General features: G+C 36.5%; 1 protein-coding gene across 1 annotated transcript in view; it reads right to left on the reverse strand.

The window, feature by feature from the left end:
* The window catches only part of LOC124720440 (zinc finger protein 70-like), a 125,209-nt gene extending 103,187 nt beyond the window's left edge, over positions 1–22,022 (reverse strand). Inside the window, exons 1-4 of the mRNA XM_047245793.1 lie at positions 21,961–22,022; positions 15,886–15,975; positions 9,836–9,898; positions 1,355–1,447 (exon numbers count right to left, since the gene is read on the reverse strand). Coding sequence (XP_047101749.1) covers positions 1,355–1,447; positions 9,836–9,898; positions 15,886–15,957 — 228 coding nt within the window. The 5' untranslated portion in view covers positions 15,958–15,975; positions 21,961–22,022. The remainder of the gene's footprint in view (positions 1–1,354; positions 1,448–9,835; positions 9,899–15,885; positions 15,976–21,960) is intronic.
* Between the last annotated feature and the right edge of the window lie 1,279 nt (positions 22,023–23,301).

Below are 23,301 nucleotides of genomic sequence, written 5' to 3' on the forward strand. Positions count from 1 at the left end.
ATTTTCAGTACATATGCCCTATTATATCGGAAACTATCATAGATAAATGAATGAAATTTTCAGAGACCCTGCATAACTTAAAAAGCCACCTCTTGTTCTACATTCATTAATATTCCCCCATTAGGAAGTTCACACAAAATATTTTCTGCAGAAAAAACTTAATTTTTTTTGTTAATAAATTTAAAAAAGTATTTCTTAAAAACTATAAAATGGATAAAGTAGATGTTAGTACAGCTGACTATTAGCATCATGCAACATACAGTGAAAGTGTTAAGGTCCTGCATCAAATAGTTTTTTTCAGAAATGGGTCAAATACTTGCCTAAATTAACATGGGTTGGATAGGCAGGGTGTGGTCCCCTTAAAGAATATAACACCAGATCTAATTTTGTGCTTAGTTTTATGTATGTAATTGATTTTCTAATTTATTTTGACTATTACTAGTTAGCATCTTTTATTATAAGGCACAATCAGTAATTGTTTCGTAACTCAAATTCTATTGTTGGCATATAAACAAATATAAATCCTGTAATAATTGTAAATATTTAGAAGACGAAATGCTAGTATTCTTAAAGTATCTATTTGGCTCTGGTCGGAAACATGTTAGCAAATTAATTAATTCCAAAGTAATTAACAGTTTTGTCAAAAGCATTGTTTGCATAACTATATTTGTTAATTTCATGATTTACACAAATAATTTGGCCTAACTCTTTTAGTAGAAGAAACTGTTAAAAAGAACCAATTTTTCAATGCATTCAGTTAATCGAATGAGTTAAGATTTAATTGTAATTTCTCAAAATTTAGCTTTAAACAATGTGTCGTTTCAGAATACATTATTGCGATGATATACAAGGCCCTGATTTTTGGTCATGAGACAGTCAGTCCACGGTCGAGTTTCAGACTAGTAACCTGTGTTGGTTAGAACAACAATGCTTCAAATTAACTGTGAAACAACCCATTTTTTAACCAGTGTCGTAACGCATTACATCGACACCAAGGACAATCAACAAATGAAAAAATAAAAGCCAAAGGAGCTGCCACAGCATAATACAGCTACACACCGTAATAAGTATGAATTTAAGACATTCATTTCATACATTCCAAATGAAGCAGATTATTATAAGAATGGTCATGGAAAACAATGACAGACTTGTTAGGAGTGTTATTCAAATAGCATCTATAACAGCTTACACAAAGCACAGAAAGATAACCACAGTCACTGAACTTGTGCAGAAATAATACGCTATCATAGTTTAAAATGCCACACCATCTATGATAATTTAAGTATAAGCGCCCATTACATTTCACGACTGTCTTATCATACCTGAAGCATAGAATACTGACATAAAAACTTACATTTCGCTCAGATGCACTCGTATTCAGTTCCATTCCTCCATCTTCCTTTCCATCGAAACAAGTCTCTACAATTTTCAATGGATCTTGAAGTAACTGGAAAAAGAAAAATATTACTCATTTAAAGCTTGCACATGCACATGCACATGCACACACACACACACACACGCACACACACACACACACACACACACACACACACACACACACACACATTTTCACTCTGCAGCAGTGTGTGCACTGATTTCAAATTTACTGAGAGCTTAAAATTGTGAGCCAGACAAGTACTTAGAATATTTCACTTTCAAGGGCTCGCACTCTACTTAAACTACTTGATGCCTTACAAATGCACCATTTTTAGAAATTTTTTAGTTTGTTAAGCTCATTCGTAATTTTTTATTCAGATTGCTCTCCAGACTGTTCTGAGTATGCTTCTGATCATTTTGCTATGCTCTGGACATTGCTTCTGGCTATCTGTTCACTTCATGAATTCCATCTTCTTAAATAACCAGAACCTCTTATTGAACCACCGATCTCTGTGTCACTGCCATTCCAAGTGACCATAAATAGTGTTCAACCTATGCATAGTAGGACAGAAAAGTGGCAATGAGAACTATTTCACTGTGCATCTATTCAGTGAAGTATAGATCTTGAGTTTCTACAGTTGTGGCAGTGGTAGTTGTGGCTACAACAGCAATGGGAAGAAAAGCACTGGGAATTTCACAAGCAGCAATTGGTCAGTAAGAACAGCTAGAGGAATTCCAATAGCAACAGCAGAAATTCCTGTTACAAGAGCTGCAAAACTAAGTGTGTACAGTTGCAGCTTCATAACCTCCCACTCCATCATTTGTCTGCTTCAATGAGGGAAACAAGAGTTAGGAGTTTTATGTCTGTCTTTCATTCACTGTAAGTTACGTCTAAGGTCCAAGAATACCAGAGTGGATGCTTACCGTCTTCTAGTAATAAACTGCAAAAAGTGTTGCAAAAAACCATCCAATTTCAGTCTCCAGTAATAAAGCCTTTCAGATGTTTGTGGTCTGCTGGCTGTTACTTTCATCATCCTACCCACTTAGCTGTAACCAGAATCAAATTTCACCAATGTGTTAAACAACATACAAAAAAATACATGGAATGTGCTGCTGACTTGCAAGGCTTAGCATATAAGTGACATTATTCTCGTAAACAGATTGGCACATCATATACAGACTTGTAATCCAGGATGCTGTTATAAATCTTTCTCCTGGTAGAGAAGTTAATGCAAGGGCTTTAGGGTCATCTGAGCCAACCTTGGGCAATGTGCTACAAATTGCCAAAGCTCTTGCTGTAACTGGATTGGTGCAAGCTCCTTTGGGCATTGACTGTTAGTAGTATTAGCCACTGTTGTGGTCAATAATCAACTGACTCCTTCCATTCAAATCTTGATGCCCACAGCATCAATGGTGTCACTGCCCTGTTCATGGCATCACCTCTTTTGCCTGGTGCAAACTGGGGTATCTAGCAAGTGTCTGCCCCAGCTAGCACATGGCAACAGCCATCAGTGAATTGCTCATATTTCACTTGGGGCCACTAGTGTCAGCACATGGGATGCAGAAGCTCATGTTGCAGCTAGAAATTAATGGAGTAAAGGCAGGTTTCCAGTTGGATACAAACACTGCCATTTCTATAACATGGATATGTACTGATTCATCAGCTCCCCACAGCTGTACTCTCCTCTGGCAAAAAGGCCAGTTGATACCATTATGAGGTCAGATCGCAGTCCACACAGGCTATATGGTCTGCCTAAAATACACAAAGATGGCGACCATGGACACTTTGTTAGAGCTATTGGCTCTCCAATGTACGAGACCTGTCTAAAAAGTATCTGACCTTTGGCCAGAAAAAATACTTCGAATACCTGATGGGGTTGGGACCCTAATCCTCTTCAAAGTAGGCCCCTTGTGCTTGCACACACTTAGCCCACTGATACTTCCACTGCTGGAAACACCCTCTGGAAGTTGTCTTTTGGGATGGTGTTAAGCTTCATCGTCGTGTTCCGCATTATCCAAGAAATTTTGGATCAAGTGGGATGAATGTGCGGGGGCATTATCGTGATGCAGTTGCCAGTTTTTCGCTGTCCACATGTCTGGTCTTTTGTGTGGAACTACATCATGGAGTCACTGGAGACCATCTTGTTAGTACTCCTTCAGCACTGTTTGTCCTTCCAGTGTGTATTTGTGATACATAATTTCATGGACAGCAAAGAAGACAGTTAGCATCACCTCGATTTTGCTTCACACCTGCCGCACTTTCTTCAGCCTTGGAGACTCGGGATGCTTCCATTGTGACAACTAACTTTTTGTTTCTGGGTTGGACCCGTACACCTATGACTCATCTCCAGTTATCATGGTGTTCAGAAACCCAGGATCAGTGTTGGTGGTGTCCAGAAGGTCCTGTGCAATGTCAAAACGAAGGTATTTTTGTTCTGGTGACAACAACTTGGGCACGAATTTCGCAGCCACTCGGTGCCTGTTCAAATCATCACGCAAAACTGCAACCTGTTGGGAAATCTCCCACATGGTCAAACAATGGCCTGCCATCACCAAATGTTGTACCCTCTCAACAACAGCTGCACTCCAAGTAGTTTGGGGCCTGCCAGAATGCTGGTCACTCTCCACTGATGTGCGGCCATTTTTGAATCGGTTGAACCACTCCTTAATTTGTGTTACACCCATCGCATCTTCTCCAAACACCTGCTGCATCTTACAAATTGTTTCACTTTGAGAATCACTAAGCTTTTGACAAAATTTGATGCAGTATCTTTGCTCAACACGTTCAGTCATCTCGAGAGAATTAGTAGTCTGACAAACACATTGTGTAGCACCTCACTTAGCAACCAACAGGCAGCGACTGGTGTTCTGGAAGGAGGGGACAAAATTCACACATGTGCATAAAGGTCTCTGCCTTTACTGTGTACAAAGATGCCATGCTATCATCTATTTTGTGTGGGAAAATCAAAGGTCAGATACTTTTTAGACAGACCTCATATAAACTGACAAAATAATTCATTAACTTGTTGAGACCTGTAGTTGGCAACTGTGAACATCACATTAAGAACTTCTCATAGATGTTTGCTGAACCATACAGCGGATGAACATAGTTTTAAGTCAAGTCACAATCAGCTTCGACACGGTCTCCCTTCGTACAAAGTACCAATGTAGAATACAATAAAACTACTGGCCACTCATTTCTCTTCTAAATTTTAAAGTTATTTTGGTATACCTTGATGACCACTTATATTTTCTACAGTGGAAATTACTATGAAATGGCTGATGGAGCAACCATGAGTTTGTCAGTGTCACCAACCACAGTTATATAGTTATCTTTTTCATGGCGTGTTCTGAAGAATGAGCATTGATCACTGCTCCCTTACGTCCATCCTGCTTCTTCGGGTAATATGTTGACAATACTTTTCAATCTGGCCGAATGACAGTGAGGCACTGCAGCACTTCATCAACCACATGAATTTACAATGGATGTGGATGATGATATCTGGTTTGTAGTGGACTCAGCTGTGTGGTTATCTGCACCCGTACAAATTCCCAATCTTCTCCATTTCCAGTCCTGTCACTTTCTCAAAAGAAGAAGAATAAATGATGAAGCCAACACAAACCAGTACCTGGACAGAGAAAAATCACTGACCCAGCTGGGAATCGAACCCAGGACTCTGAGTGGATGTGGAGGAGGATAGGAAGTTGCCCTTTATAGATGTGTTGCTCGAACACAAATCAGAGGGATGACTGTCATTCTGTGCACAGCAAATTGATGTACATCGATTTTTATCTAAACAGGCATAGCTTTCACCATACAGCTCAGAAGAGAGCTATTCTGAACACCTGAATACACAGAGCCAGGACTATTTTGAACAAGAACCACTCACTTCCAAGATTACACATCTAATGATAGTGCAGAGAAGGAAAAGGTATTCTGTCCCTAATATTAATCAATACTGTTGGGGAAACCAAGACATGACACCATTCAACTAAGCCAGACCACCACATGGTTCAGCTTTCATTCTGTTGTGCAACAACTAGTATAATACATAGTGTCCTAAAGAGGCAAGGAATAAACCAGTACCCTAGTCACAAAGTAAAATTAAAGAAATTTTGTGAGTCATTAAAGATAATTTTGCCTGAGAGTCATAGGAATTTATAATATTCCTTGTGAGTGTTTTAAAAGTTATTTGGGCCAGTCTATGTGTACTGTTGTTGATTGCTGTGTTGAGTGTGAGCCTCACTTTAAACACAGAATCTCAAAAAATCTGTGGTGGCTGTGTGCAGCCTATTAAATGAACACAAGATTTTGTTTGAACGAATGAGAATTCTTGATCATTCATGAAACTTGTTGTCGTTGTGGTCTTCAGTCCTGAGACTGGTTTGATGCAGCTCTCCATGCTACTCTATCCTGTGCAAGCCTCTTCATCTCCCAGTACCTACTGCAACCTACATCCTTCTGAATCTGCTTAGTGTATTCATCTCTTGGTCTCCCTCTACGATTTTTACCCACCACGCTGCCCTCCAATACTAAATTGATGATCCCTTGATGCCTCAGAACATGTCCTACCAACCGATCCCTTCTTCTGGTCAAGTTGTGCCACAAACTTCTCTTCTCCCCAATCCTATTCAATACTTCCTCATTAGTTATGTGATCTACCCATCTAATCTTCAGCATTCTTCTGTAGCACCACATTTCGAAAGCTTCTATTCTCTTCTTGTCTAAACTATTTATCGTCCATGTTTCACTTCCATACATGGCTACGCTCCATACAAATACATTCAGAAATGACTTCCTAACACTTAAATCTATACTCGATGTTAACAAATTTCTCTTCTTCAGAAACGCTTTCCTTGCCATTGCCAGTCTACATTTTATATCCTCTCTACTTCGACCATCATCAGTTATTTTGCTCCCCAAATAGCAAAACTCCTTCACTACTTTACGTGTCTCATTTCGTAATCTAATTCCCTCAGCATCACCCAACTTAATTAGACTACATTCCATTATCCTTGTTTTGCTTTTGTTGATGTTCATCTTATATCCTCCTTTCAAGACACTGTCCATTCCATTCAACTGCTCTCCCAAGTCCTTTGCTGTCTCTGACAGAATTACAATGTCATCGGCGAACCTCAAAGTTTTTATTTCTTCTCCATGAATTTTGATACCTACTCCAAATTTCTCTTTTGTTTCCTTTACTGCTTGCTCAATATACAGATTGAACAACATCGGGGAGAGGCTACAACCCTGTCTTACTCCCTTCCCAACCACTGCTTCCCTTTTATGCCCCTCGACTCTTATAACTGCCATATGGTTTCTGTACAAATTGTAAATAGCCTTTCGCTCCCTGTATTTTACCCCTGCCACCTTTAGAATTTGAAAGAGAGTATTCCAGTCAACATTGTCAAAAGCTTTCTCTAAGTCTACAAATGCTAGAAATGTAGGTTTGCCTTTCCTTAATCTTTCTTCTAAGATAAGTCGTAAGGTCAGTATTGCCTCACGTGTTCCAGTGTTTCTACGGAATCCAAACTGATCTTCCCTGAGGTTGGCTTCTACTAGTTTTTCCATTCGTCTGTAAAGAATTCGTGTTAGTATTTTGCAGCTGTGACTTATTAAACTGATAGTTCGGTAATTTTCACATCTGTCAACACCTGCTTTCTTTGGGATTGGAATTATTATAGTCTTCTTGAAGTCTGAGGGTATTTCGCCTGTTTCATACATCTTGCCCACCAGATGGTAGAGTTTTGTCATGACTGGCTCTCCCAAGGCCATCAGTAGTTCCAATGGAATGTTGTCTACTCCGGGGGCCTTGTTTCGACTCAGGTCTTTCAGTGCTCTGTCAAACTCTTCACGCAGTATCATATCTCCCATTTCATCTTCATCTACATCCTCTTTCATTTCCATAATATTGTCCTCAAGTACATCGCCCTTGTATAGACCCTCTATATACTCCTTCCACCTTTCTGCTTTCCCTTCTTTGCTTAGAACTGGGTTTCCATCTGAGCTCTTGATATTCATACAAGTCGTTCTCTTATCTCCAAAGGTCTCTTTTAATTTTCCTGTAGGCAGTATCTATCTTGCCCCTAGTGAGATACGCCTCTACATCCTTACATTTGTCCTCTAGCCATCCCTGCTTAGCCATTTTGCACCTCCTGTCGATCTCATTTTTGAGACGTTTGTATTCCTTTTTGCCTGCTTCATTTAGTGGATTTTTATATTTTCTCCTTTCATCAATTAAATTCAATATTTCTTCTGTTACCCAAGGATTTCTACTAGCCCTCGTCTTTTTACCTACTTGATACTCTGCTGCCTTCGCTACTTCATCCCTCAAAGCTACCCATTCTTCTTCTACTGTATTTCTTTCCCCCATTCCTGTCAATTGTTCCCTTATGCTCTCCCTGAAACTCTGTACAACCTCTGGTTCTTTCAGTTTACCTAGGTCCCATCTCCTTAAATTCCCACCTTTTTGCAGTTTCTTCAGTTTTAATCTACAGGTCATAACCAATAGATTGTGGTCAGAGTCCACATCTGCCCCTGGAAATGTATTACAATTTAACACCTGGTTCCTAAATCTCTGTCTTACCATTATATAATCTATCTGATACCTTTTAGTATCTCCAGGGTTCTTCCATGTATACAACCTTCTTTCATGATTCTTAAACCAATGCATGAAACTATTGGCACTATTTGATCAAGGAAGCAGTTGAAATTAGACTATGTGAAAACTACTTCAATAGACACAGGATATGCTCTTAGCAATCAATGGGAGCGTTGATGAAGAGCACAGAGATAGGCCTCTGGTAGTTTACCACTAGGTGCGAGTGATGACACTGCATGCACTGCTGGACAGAGAGCAAACACACTCCATGGACACAGAGGGTGTCACCTCTGTACATGTCACTTCCACAATATCATGACACAGATTTTTTAAACAAGTTCATGAAATAATCACACTGAGTTACTGTAATAAATCTGCTCATATTAGTGACTTTGACACTGAAATGTGGAATGGATGAATGCACTCTATGAAGTTTTACATTGAGACATTAAGATGAAAATAGCTAATCATGACTCTGCCATGGTGAAGTTACTGCAACATTTACTAGGAGCTAAATCCATATTGCTATATAAAGTGAACAAAATTAGTGGCAATGACATTATGAGGAAGCAGGTAATAATTAGATTTATCTATGCGATAGACGATTGGGAAATAAATAAACTTGGGTGGATTATTTTATTCATACCACACACACTGCCATGGGGATTTACTGAGCCTCTTGTAAATTTCACAGGATAGTAGTTTTCTTCCTTTCTAAACTGTCAAATTACTTCGATAACCAAAGCTATTTTCCAGTACAGAAAAATTAGAGCAAAAAAATTATAACTACAGTTATGATATTATAAACATACTGAAACGTCCAGGTAATAATATTATTTTCTGGGTGGTGGAAACTTTAATTACAAATAACTTTTTAGTTCATGACTTTTCACAAATAGTAAAATGTTTACTGAAAGAGTGAAATGAGGGCCTTAAAATAATTTATGTCACTCTGTAAATAAACAGTTGTTATCTCACGATATGTTTCCAACCATATGGCTTCTGAATAAAGTAAATTACAGATTTATCTTAAAAGAACATATACAGTGAATCATTAACTACACCACTGGCATTAGCAGAACTCAAATAAACTGATGAATAAATAATTTTACTGGAACATCGCCTAAATAAGAATTTTGGTCTTTATGTAAATGTTCTGCATCTACTATCAGCATAATATAAAAAAGAAATTAAAAAAGTTATCTGAGGAGTAGAGTTTAGCAAATGGAATTATTCCAACTTGCTAAGTTTCAAATTACTCTTCTGTAAGGTAGAAGCACGTCTTCTGCTGCCCCCATCTCAAAGAAGTGAGTCTCAAACTCTCAAATCCAAAATGGCTCATGTAAATAAGTGTTTATGAAGTTACTGTTGTGTCTTGCATCTGTTCTACGTCATTTCCAAAAAGTATAATGAGTTCTCAGTCTTGTTCTATCCCCTAAGTGCACCTATTGTAAGAATGACAATTTGATTCAGTCAAGGTGGAATCTGTAGATAGCCTACTCATGAAGGCAACTGGCCAAAAAAGTGTGGAATTGTGGCTCAAATCCAGGGCATGGCAGAGTTCTTACTTGTCTTCACAAATATGCAAATAAACTATGTTCAAACTACTGTGCCTTCTTGAAGATAATACTTCAAACCATACACTGCAATGCTAAAAAAATCCTATATTTTGATTCTTTCAATACTTGGCTCTAGAGGGCATATTATCATACTATGAGTGTCATTATTGGAAGTACTACAGAAAAAACTTAGGTGCTAATAAACAGCTGTATCACCTACTTCTACTGTATTCACCACAGCTGTGAAGTAATACAGCAGTGCTTAATTCTACTCAGTCATCTAAATTTTAAAATTACCTCTTCATTCACATAATCTTGCAATTCTTCCTTTATTTTCACACTGGAGGGGTATACCTCGACCTGTGGTAAAAGTAACACAAAGTATAGTGGATATATTAATCTTCACATATTGTTTCCAAGTTTCACAAGTTTCCAGCTAAATTAAAGCACTTGTCAAGAATAAATGACACCACATAATTTAACAATTATCATTTTATTGCCTGTTCTCAGTTTTCTTTTGTGAGAGAATAATTGTGGGTCACACACAGTCAATAAGATTTATTTCGATTACACTGAAAATAAAATTATGTGACTGATAACATTATTTTATAGATATGTGCCAATACAGAACCATTCTGCATATAATTTCTCATGTAGTGATGGAACACCCATGCAACTTTTACACAAATTTGAGCTACTAATAAACCATGTACTTTTGTACAACAGAAGTAGTGCAAAAGAGAAATGTGGTATGTAATCTTCATTTCTGTGGTTATTTCAAAGAAGAGTAGTATGAGAAGATTAATATAGAAAAGATAGGTGTTATACACGGTGATTCAAAAAGAATACCACAACTTCAGGAATTTAAAACTCTGCAACGACAAAAAGCAGAGCTAAGCACTATCTGTCGGCGAATTAAGGGAGCTACAAAGTTTCATTTAGTTGTACATTTGTTCGCTTGAGGCGCTGTTGACTAGGCGTCAGCGTCAGTTGATGCTAAGATGGCGACCGCTCAACAGAAAGCTTTTTGTGTTATTGAGTACGGCAGAAGTGAATCGACGACAGTTGTTCAGCGTGCATTTCGAACGAAGTATGGTGTTAAACCTCCTGATAGGTGGTGTGTTAAATGTTGGTATAAATAGTTTACAGAGAATGGGTGTTTGTGCAAAGGGAAAAGTTCTGGACGGCCGAGAACGAGTGATGAAAATCTAGCACGCATCCAGCAAGCATTTGTTCACAGCCCAGGAAAATCGACTTGCAGAGCTAGCAGAGAGCTGCAAATTCCACAATCAACTGTATGGAGAGTCCTATGAAAAAGGTTAGTTATGAAACCTTATCGTCTGAAATTGGTTCAAGCACTGTCTGCAGCTGATAAGATTAAAAGAATCGATTTCTGTGATTTTATCCTTGCTCAAATGGAAACAGATGAAACTTTCGTTTCAAAGATTGTGTTTAGTGATGAAGCAACTTTCCACACTAACGGGAAAGTCAACCGTCACAATGTCTGTATATGGGGCACTGAGAATCCGCGGGAAACAACTCAGTATGAACGTGACTCGCCTAAGGTGAACGTTTTCTGTGCCATTTCAGCCAATAAAGTTTTCGGTTCCTTTTTCTTCGAAGGTGCTACTGTAACTGGACTACAGTATCTGGAGATGTTAGAGAATTGGCTGTTCCCTCATCTCGAACAAGAAGCACAACAATTCATATTTCAGCAGGATGGAGCGCCACCACATTGGCACTTATCTGTCCGTAACTACCTGAACATCAACTACCCGAGGCGATGGATCGGCCGTCAGGCAGCCCGTGACAGAGCACTTCATCACTGGCCTGCAAGAAGCCCTGATCTTACCCCCTGCGATTTTTTCTTATGGGGGTATGTTAAGGATATGGTGTTTCGGCCACCTCTCCCAGCCACCATTGATGATTTGAAACGAGAAATAACAGCAGCTATCCAAACTGTTATGCCTGATATGCAACAGAGAGTGTGGAACGAGTTGGAGTATCGGGTTGATATTGCTTGTGTGTCTGGAGGGGGCCATATTGAACATCCCTGAACTTGTTTTTGAGTGAAAAAAAAAAACCTTTTTAAATACTCTTTGTAATGATGTATAACAGAAGGTTATATTATGTTTCTTTCATTAAATACACATTTTTAAAGTTGTGGTATTCTTTTTGAATCACCCTGTATATCACAAACTATTCCAGCTGTTCTCATTGTCAGACCAATGGTAGATACCATTCAAAAAATGAATGCCCTGAATATGGGCAAGATAATCCTCAAATCAAGTAAATGATAATATGTGATATATTCAAAATGCAAAGACTGAAATCTGCACTACGCTCATCTGTCCTGTTGTTCTTAGTCTAGGCTTACACTGAATGTGGAGTCTAGCTTGACTCGATCCATACAAATTCTGCAATATTGTCATTGCATATAAGTACTCTGCCGAAGCTATTTTTACATTGCAGTTTTCTCAGGCAAGTTCTTACATTTGCATTGTCACTGCTTCCAGAGAAACTTTGAAGATTAGTGAGGCATAGGAACTAACAGGTATTGTACAGTGTGACAAAGTTTCAATCACATTTCAAGTTACATTATTTACACCAAAAATTGCTTAATTCTTCTGTGAAAGCCTTGCAACTTTACAAACATTTATTGTGATGAAAAGATGCCTATGTAAGACATAGTTACAAGAGTCAGTATTTCAGTCTGTAACCTCTTAGTTTTGCCACAACTCTGTTACTGTCACAAATATACACACGGCAGTTTATCAGATTGCATGTACACAGTATTGTATGTCTACTAAATGCCATTTGTCCGAAATCAAAATTTCCTGCTTTGTTCTTACTGAGGCCTACTTTACAATTCAGATCAAAGTACTAATACAGAAATTATTATTATATGAAACTTCCTTCTCAAACCAGTAACTGCAATAAATGTCTCTTCAAACATCTTTCAAAGGAACTATGAGATAAATATACAACATGACTCTGCACTGGCAGACTGATGACATGACAACATGGTAGAGATATAAGCCTTAAGTAATGACCCATGGATGATGTCAGCAACAGAAAAATAGAAACTGAAACTAGTGGGAATATATGGGGAAATGGTTTTAATGACACTTATCTTGTTATTACTACCTTCAGACAAAAATAAATAAATAAATAAAAATCTTGAGAATACCAGACTACAGCAGAAAAGTTGGGTTTTCATTTAATGATATATTGATAACAATGGAAAAAAGACAATTATGACACAATTATTTTGCTTTCTCAACTCACAATCAACCTATGACCTTCCAATTGAACCACTGGCTATGCTACAACCCTGTCTCCACATCATTAAAGAAACAATATAGGTGTAGAATACAACTCTATCCAAAACATCTTTATCTTAAAATGAATTGCAAGTGTAGCAAAAATATAACCTAATATGCCACTTACAACTAAATCGCAAACTAAAACAACTGCAATCTACAACTGGAACACACAAAAACAATATCCAAGATGCCACCTATGTATGACACACTTAAAAAAATGAACTGATAGCTCGCATTGTTCACTAGAACCATAATATATAACATATATAAAGAATGGACTAAATCTACAATACTTTACTATTGATGTCACAGACCTACCATCTTTGAGGCTGCAGTTGTACATATACCTAAACATAATATTATTGTTGCATCTGTATATCGCACACTATCTTCTAGTGAATATGAATTTATGGTAAATTAAAAAAACTGTTAGTCTTACTAACTAAGCCTAAATATAAATACCAAAGAATCTTAATTTTTGGTGATATTAATATGGATATCAGGGTACAGAATCATATCATATTGGAATTCTTGGATAGCCTAAGAGCTTTCGATTGCTATTGTCTAAATGATAAGGCTACAAGATATAATGCATGCTTAGACAATATAATAAGTAATATCCATGAAAATAATGTTGAAATTGGAGTAGTCAAGTTAGGCCTAGCTGACCATGATGGCCTATGGATTACAGTTCCAGTCAGCATTCCAGATGAACAACACAAAACTGTTAGACCTATGAATGAATGCAACATAAGAGAGTTTAGAACTAGATTAAGGTCAGTTAACTGGAATGACATCTTATACAAAGATATGTGTGTGAATAACACAAGCAAATTATTTATAGAGGAAATTGCAAGAATATTTGATGAGTGTTGTCCCAGATTAGTAAAAAGACAGAATAATAACCAAGCTCATAAACCACAGAGACTAAATAATTGGTTTACACCATACCTCAACAGCATCAGGATTATGCTTCTTATGTTCAGGGACAGATCTCATAACAGCAACGAGTACAAAGAGATGTACATTAGAATAAGAAAAATTTATAGATCTGAAATAAGTTTGGCAAAACGTAGGGCGAATGATAACTATATTCTTCAATCCAGCAACAGCTGTAAAGCTGCCTGGGAAGTAATTAAAAATGAAATAAATAGACCAACAACTCAACTAGCTATATCCATAGCCCCAGATATCTTAAACTCACACTTTGTTAACTTCAGTTTACGACAAGATTTGTCTCCCCTCAATGCCATGCTTGATGCTAAAACACTTTTATGTTCAAATAAGTATGTAGTCCATAAATTCTGCTGGGCAACAGTAACTGAAAATGATGTTAGCAAAGCAATAGGCAAACTAAGTAGTTCCAGAGCAGAGGACTTCTATAGTCTGTCAAACTTTGTCATAAAGAAGATATCAAGTGATCTTCTGCCCCCTTTAACCACTCTCCTTAACCGCATATTACAGTAAGGGATTTTCCCCGGCTGTTTGAAAATAGCAGTAACTATTCCCATATTTAAGAAAGGAGATAAATCAAATCCAAGTAACTATCGCCCTATCTCATTAACCCCAATAATATCTAAAATAATCGAAGACTGTGTTCACCAACAAATGAATCTCTATTTTGAGAGGAATGATTTGTTAAGTAACTCACAGTATGGATTCAGGTCTAAACTATCCACAGTTAAAGCAGTTGAAAATATTGTTAGTGATATATATGATGGCTTTGAAAATAATTCAATCTCCTGTGCTACTCTCCTAGACCTGAGTAAAGCATTTGACACTGTATCCCATAGTACTTTGATCATGAAATTAAGACTCTACGACATGGAAGAGCACACCCTGAAATTATTAGAATCCTACTTAAGCAACAGAGTACAATTTGTTAGTGTAAATGGTAATTGTACAAACAGTATCTAAAAGTAAATTTAAGACAACATTGGGTCAATGGCTTAAAGGTAAAGCATTTTACCCAGTTGATGAATTTAAAGATTGTAATATGGCAGATTTGCTGTTTTAATATAGAGAAAGGTACATCTGCCTGTAGTAGGGCCTAAATTTGTGTCAATAGCTTAGGATAATGACATAGTGTCATCAACATGAATACTCCCTGCTTTATTTTTAACATAAAGTTATCTTCATTCATAGTTTACACATTAAAGTTAACACTTAAAGCAAGTGTATTAGATCAGAATAAATCCATTTTTTTTGCAAACATACTGCCAATGAATGTGCATTAATATTACCTTTAAATTCATAAAATTGGTCTGTAGTGCAGCCAATGTCTAGGTTAGGTTGGAAGGTGACTGGCTCTGAGTTGCCATAGTGGTAGTGAACAATGCAGTTAATCTTATATAGGCCTATACAATGTAATAATCAGCTTCCTGCTCCTATTTTATTTTTAAATTCAATTACATCCCTAATATTTAGCATATCATCATATTCATACTTAAACTGCATATTGAAGTTTTCATTTAAAATAAGCATACAAAAGCATAACAACTTACAAGAATCTTCAACTTCTGTCAGCATAAACCATGAAAAAAACAGATCATGGGTAAATGGCCATATATCAGTGTCCAATGAGCACAACATTCCAGTAAGTGCCTGTGCTATTATACATGTGCCAACAAACAGTTCATCAGCTCACCTGATGATGGCATCAAGGTCATCAGCTGACATACTGTGCCCATTGGAACCGACTTCTTGCAGATCATGCGTCAACTATTTCAACAGCATACCTTAATTTTATGCAAACATATCATCAGTGCCCATGAACAGCACATTAAGAATTTCAACAAATTACAAAAACTAAAGTTAAACTCCCCCCTCCACAATTTGAGAATATTAAGACACATTGCAATCTCTGGACAATGTTGTGAAATGCTGCATATAACCTCAGAAAGCCACAATTTTTTATTACAATGAATTAATCATGCTACCAGAAATGTGACATGAATTCTCTTTATTTGCACAGCATATTGTACACAGAAATTAATGAAACAATGGTAAGAAATCTCCTACCATGGAGCCTGGTGTACTTGGTATGTCATTTTTTCTCTCTTCTTTTATCCAAATAGTTATTCGATGGTCCATTGCTGCAGCTATTAGTCCCTGAAACACAAGCAACCAGATAAGAACAGTCACATTTGATTTCCACTGTTGCTGTGAGATACAAATCAAAGGCATTATTTTCAATCCAGTACTATTTGCAGCAGATGAACCACTAACCAGACATAAGTGCAACATTAGCTGAAGAACAAGATGGCTGGCTCTGAGCACTATGGGACTTATCATCGAAGGACAAGAGTCCATGATAATAACTGAGGTGCAACTGTCAGGTAATGAACAGCCATAACTTATTATCTCAAAATGACAGAAAATTAAAGTTTTGCAGAAGCTATCACATGGAAAGAAATGATGATATTGATTGCTATTGTTCGTGTCATTGGAGTTAGGGATAGTAAACTACTAACTACTGTGAGCCCTACAGGATCATCATCATCATCATCATCATTTCTTCTTCTTCTTCTTCTTCTTCTTCTTGCAGTACGGCCTCTGTACATAACAACAGAGTGGAATTTATACTGCTTAATCATGTCTGCAACATTTGGAGTACTTAATCTCAAAACACAGGAGTCAGTCTGCAGTTTGTTCACTCTAATATTCATATCTACCCATACGCAGTGCTCAGCAGCCTATGAAGCACTCTTTGTTACACGGTGAATATGCATTTTTGACACAGTTGCTTTTATATGGCTTTCCTTATACATGGTATAGTTGTATAGCTACTCAGGCTAGAGATAATACTCCCATGTTGAATTTTATACCAGCTCACTAAAGAAAAACACACATACTGCAATGCACTACAACTTATTCTTTATTATCTATCACCTTTAATATGGGATAAAGTCCTCTTACAAAACTAATTTGTTTAAATTGCTCCTCTTAAGTTTGTATCCATGATGAATGTTTTGTTACATTCTGATGATGTATGATTCTTGTCAGTGAAAATAGTCCTTCCTAGACGAATTACTTTCTTTTTACATAAATCTGCAAAGCTGTTGCACTTTCTTTATACAAAACTACACTGGAATACACACATTCTGGCAAATTGTTGTTAACCCTCAATTTGCAAGTTTATGAAGCAGAAAAAATAATAGGTATAAAAAGGGAAAGACTCTAAATAGTTGCAACAAATGCAACAGAAAACCAAAGTACCAGTGGCAGGCAAGTGTGCATTTTACAAAGTGTCTTGATAGTAGTAACAATATAAATACAGGCCATCATCATTAAAAAATAAGCGACAGACCAGAACACAAGTATGATACAAATGGAAACTTTGGATTTTAAAGAAAAATACTGATTCTTGCTGACAGTCTTGGATGAAATATGGCAGAAATGTTGAAAGAAGTACAACCTAATATAAAACGTTTAGTTAAGCAAGATGCTCCAATGAATGAAGCCTACAGGACAAAAAAAAAAAAAAAAAAAAAAAAAAAAAAAAAAAAAAAAAAAAAAAAAAAAGAAAAGTAGCAGGGCCACAAACCAACCAAGACATTGTTTTAATGTTTACTGGAGCAAGTGATGTCTACCAAAACAACAACCAAAAAGCTATCAGGTATGCTAGAAGCGTCCTAAATATTTTAAGAAATGTAAACATAGTGTTACCAAGCATACCATTCAGGAAAGATCAATTCCACATCTATGAGTAAACAAGGAAACATAAGTCAAGAACAGAAAAATGGAAAGAAATTACCAAAACCTTCCCAAACACATTGTTTTAAAACTTGATGGCTTAGAAAGAACGCATTATATCAGACAATGAGTTGTATTTGAATAATGTGGGAAAATAATATGTTTGTACAGAAATATAAAAAAAAAAAAACACACATATGGAAATTTACTGAGACAAAAGATGATGATCCTATTATTTACAAACGGAAGCAGAAGGGTCAACAAAGCACTAATGTGTGTACAGAAATGAAGGTAACAAAATCCAGGATGGAATGTGGTGTGTGTTTTTTGCTGAAAAAGGCTTTAATGGCCGAAAGCTATAATTGTGTAAATCTTTTTGTTGTGCCTATCACGACTCAGCATCTCCGCTGTATGGTGAGTGGCAACTTTCCTTCTCTAAGATAAACAACACATTGTCCAATTTTGCAAGCTGTGCCCTAAAGGACTAGTTCAAGACAAACTGTGGACTCCAACAGCTTTACGGACCATTGGAATAACACATTCAGTACAGCCCCTCTCTGCAGCAACAAGCACAAATGTAGTTGCAAGAATAAAGAAAAACAAAGATCAGTGCAAACTACAGTGGCAAACAACACTCCAAAGACAAAAAATGAGCTTACCAAAATGACTTTCAAGAACAAACCAGGATTTTTTCTACCTCATGACAGGCAAAGTTGCAGTATAGTACTTTCAACAAATGTAGAAACAATCAATACCTCTACAACCAACTTGATAAAACAAATTGTAGGCGCAACTAAATCTAGACTTCCCCCAAATTCTTTCCCAGTTATGAATCTACATATTCAGTCTCTAAGGAATGACTACCTTTAACTAGAAGTTGTCTTAGATGAGTTTAAGACAGTGTTTGTGTCTTTCAGAGAATTGGTGTACGGAATATCAGTTAACATTCTGGTCTGAGCCGCCAGATATGGTGGTAACGTGTGCGTGAGGTATTCCTGTTTGTGTGAATGAATGTGTGTGTGTTTTTCTTTTTCTGACGAAGGCTGTGGCCAAAAGAAAATTTGTAAGTGCCCTAATTGTGCTTGTCTGCAATTTCGTGTGTCATCTTTATAGTAAGTAGCAATCAATATTCTTCTCAAACTGTTGATATTCCTATCTGGAGTTTCCATTGTTTCATTATACATTCTTTTAGACTAGCTAGCTATTACTGTAGGGAAAATGTCAAAAATGGTGGTATCTGCATTTATATGAAAAACGGGTAAAATTCAAAAGAAATGATATTTGAAAGTTAATTGTAGAAAAGCATTTTGAAACAGCTGCTATTGAGTTGTATGGTGAGAAAAGGGAAACTGGTAACGACTGTGTATAGGTCACCTTGTGGAGATTTAGAGAAATTTATTTCAAAACTAGACATGGGGTACCTTGAAAAAGTGACTGTGCTTCTTTGTGGGGCTTTTAAGACAATTATGTGAAATGACACAGTTAAATATCATTTCTGAACATTTTACAGTGTTTTAATATGTTATCCCATATTATAGGTCCTACTCTAATAACACTCAGTACAGACTCTCATAGACAATGCATACTTTTTAGATTCCTATGAAGAGGAAGTAATTAATACTGACCTTGGTTTATCTAATTATAATGTTCTTGTGCTTATGGTTTCGCCATACTGTTTGAGAAAGTGTAATAAATGAAACTAGTATCAATTGAGAAGAGGAAGAAATAAAACACACATTGACAATTATAATACAGAAAAGAAGGAAACGACAAACTACATTAATAACTATTTTTTCAATGTACCACATTCACTAAACTTAAAATTCTCAAAAAGGAAAATAATAAAGGCTCCAAATGTTGCCTGTAGCATGAACATTCCTTCAAGAGATGAACAGGAGTAATTAGGGTTGACTAGGAGCTTAAAACCAAAAATGACCGTGGTTGGAGACAGTGTACCAATTTCAATCCAATCACAATAATGACTGCAAAACCTTTAAGACATGTTACAAATGTTACCTTTAGTGAAGGTTTGTTTCCACAGTGGCTAAAAGTGAGAGAGGCATAAAATAGAAAAAGTACCATCCCATATCAGTTCTTTCTGCTTTCTCCAAAATGAAACTGATAGACAGCGATGAACTCTGAACATGGCTTTCATGCAAAACACAGCACAACAGTTGCAGTCTTAGACTACACCCAAGAAATAATAAAAAAATGTGTGGTAGTAATGAATACAGATCTGTCTAAAGCCTTCCAATACCATATGCCATGAAATCCTCCTTGATAAGCTGGAAGCAGTTAGTGTCATGGGAAAAGTGGTTTCAGTTGTATCTCAAAAACAGAACTCAGACTGTGAGCTCACCACTGTTAATCCAAATCAGAAAATAAGGGCAGTCTAAATAGCAAAAGAAGTTACTTAACATGTGCCCCTTGGGCAACATCGTCTTTCTCACATACGTCAATCATTTACAGTTGCAACATGATAATCAAAATTTTATTATATGCTGATGACATGAGTGACTATTGATAAAATTAAAAAAATATTACCAAATAAAAAAACTACATTCAGTTTGGTAAAATGATCCGGGATGAAGACTATCTGAAAATGGAAGAGCGACTAGTAGTGTGTGCAGTTTGCAAAAATGTTAGGAATGCATATACAGTACATCAAGCTATTAATTGGAAGCACCATTTAAGGTTCCTTACACACAGAGCTAATTCAGCCTTCTTTGCACTGAGAGTTATCACAAATATTTGCACTTTCGAAGGTATAAGAATCGCATACTTTTGACATTTCCATTCTGTTGACTCATAAGGAATATCATTTTGGCCCAGTTCAAAAGCTAATTAAAAAAAAAAAATTATCTTACGAAACACACTGACCATATAAGGGCCAACAGAGCTACACAAACTCACTGCAGACCTCTTTTCAGGAAATTAGGAATGCTTTGCCACCACCATACATTTTTAAATGTGTACTAATAACCAAAGCAAATATAAGTAATCTCCACACAAATGCTAACTGCCACAATTATAGAATAGGGAACAGGAATGACCTACACATAGAAGAAATAAATAGAGCTCGAAATCAGAAGCATGTAAGATGCATGGGTATTACACTCTAATGCATTGCCTCAAAGATAAAAAGACTTAGACAATATCAATTTTAAATTAGAACTTACATTTCATATTCATAAAAGTTGATAGATCTAAGTATATGAATATCCAGAAGATCGAGAAAATGATTTCGTAAACCAAGCCCCGATGCATGTAGTGCAGCTGTGTGATAAATCCTATCTTTGTAGATTTCAGTATATACTGTACTACTTAATCTACATTACTATATATTCTATGTGTAGTTATTACTGGGAAACAAATTATTATACACCATTCTTATGCAAATAAAAATTAAAATTTTCTAGTATGTATTGTAGACAATTTCATTTTGTACATTCCAGACTTTTTTTATTTCTGTGCATGACAAGTCCAATATAGTTTTTACGATGACAACGATGCTAAATTAATAAAAACAATAAATACATGCGGTAACATTTTCTTTTATCTCCACGTACACAATCCACGAAATGATGTGCTATCTGCTCTTAAATGAGAAATATTGAAGAAGACGATAAAACACCTCACGGTAGAAAAAGGAGCAATACATTAGATATCAGCAAAAGCTCTTCTTGTCCCTTGTGAACCCTTCGTAAACATTATTACATCGCAACTGGTATACAAATTTGCATAGCCAGACAGATCAGGTAAAAAGTTGGTTGTCTTCCATCATCCACCACAACGAAATTAACAATGACATTCACTCTCACTGGAGATCCTAGCATACATAAACTGTTGCAAAAATTTCGGAAGTACAAACCGTTTCTTTTACGAATTCACGGAAGATGCATGTAGTGATTGTATAGGATGGCGAAAATAGCATGTAATTCACAAGACGCTCTGCCAGATGTTACATGTATTTTTCATATCTGATGCGCAGTATACGTTGCGTATTTGATACGCACCAAAATACTGGTGGAAAAATTAACTCATTAGTCGCATTTAGAAAAATTACAAGCTCGTGGGCAATAACACCGGTGGTTTGTTTTGAGAAACCTAACCTAAAGCAGTTACCGATGTACTAAATCCACACATTGTCTCAAACAATAAGCAAATTTGCCAACGCTGATTCCGACTAACCCGTTTCAATACACAAAAATAAATAAATTCCAAACAAGCTGCAAAATTAACACGACATTGCTACGAACTGTCACTACAGTACAAGTTGTTGGAAAAATACTTAATGATGCACAGTCAATTATGAGATTAAAAAGTGATAATTATGTTCGAAGATAAGTTTTGAACATTTCATCTTTTAATTTTGGTAATATTTTGTCACTTGTTTATTACCTGTAGGACGTAGTTTATAAACACCTGCAGACTGCAAACCCACAACACTGCAGCTGCTTGACTTCTGCTGACAGATCAAAGATTACAAGCTCAATGTCATAAAGAGATTAGATGTGGAAGAAGGAATTAAGTGTTGTGGGCTGCAGAATATTCTTGTCAGAAATGCAGACCTTGCAACAGAGTGAATATGGGACCACTACACTATGTGAAATCTGATTGTTTGCTTAAATAAATAAAAAAACAACAACAACACGCGAAGAGTGTACACTGCTCTGGTACAAAAGTGCCGTCGTTTTCCTCTTCCACAGCTTCTTATTTTCGTAGAATGCTATGCTCTGTTTTCATTGACTACATATGTAGACCATAAATAGACCACAAATATTATTTATGCACAGTAAAGTCCACAGTTGAAGTCAATTGGTCGTCATGTTGCACATATACCGCACTAACTAATAAATTACATCTCCCAGGTAACGCAATACATATGCACCAAAATATTACAGACAACAATGAAAAGAAAACGAAAATCTGTTTCTGAACAAAATGAATGCAGCATTTATATTACTTTTGGATTTGGTTGGGACCCACGTAGCAGACTTCCAAAACTTTTATGATACTACGATACCATTTACTGTTGACCAGTGGCGTGCAGAGATAATTGAGCCTGTCGAAGCATTGAGTATTATGATTACTGGTATAAAATTATATTACATTGTTTTATATCAGTTATAATTATATTGCGAATTAATGAATTAATAATATTAATATTTTAATTTTAAGAAAAGAATAGTACATCAAGGGACAGCCAAGTCTCAATAACACTCCCAGCTGGAGATGTGAAATCACATCTGGTACCGGTAACAGTTTACATTGAAGGAATAGATACTGAAATAATTAGAACTAATATCAATTTATATTACTATAAGCAAACTTTTTTGGAATGTAACAAGCTTCTGGCTTTAGAGTTACCTTTGACATTTCAGTAGACCACCTCTGCATGATCAACCGAATTGAAATTCCATTCTTCTCTCCTCAGAAGCAAATAGGGTAAGCACTTCCTGAGAGAAATTTTCTTCATTCTTTGTTCTAATAGTAGGTGAGCTTCAACTGAAATAATTCCAAGATGAGACAGGTCTTCTCCTGCAGCAGAATTTCAAGAGCAGCTTTTGTTTCTCTTTGGCATTAAAAACAACGTTTCTACTGAAGAAGTACATTAATGACACTAACAAATTAACACATTACAACTGATTTGTTGTATAATCTTCGACTATATTCTGACCTGAAACCTCCTCAATGCCAGCCAGCATGGATTTCGAAAACATCGATCATGTGAAACCCAAC

This window comes from Schistocerca piceifrons, chromosome 11 (genome assembly GCF_021461385.2).
Source record: "Schistocerca piceifrons isolate TAMUIC-IGC-003096 chromosome 11, iqSchPice1.1, whole genome shotgun sequence".
Taxonomy (NCBI): domain Eukaryota; kingdom Metazoa; phylum Arthropoda; class Insecta; order Orthoptera; family Acrididae; genus Schistocerca; species Schistocerca piceifrons.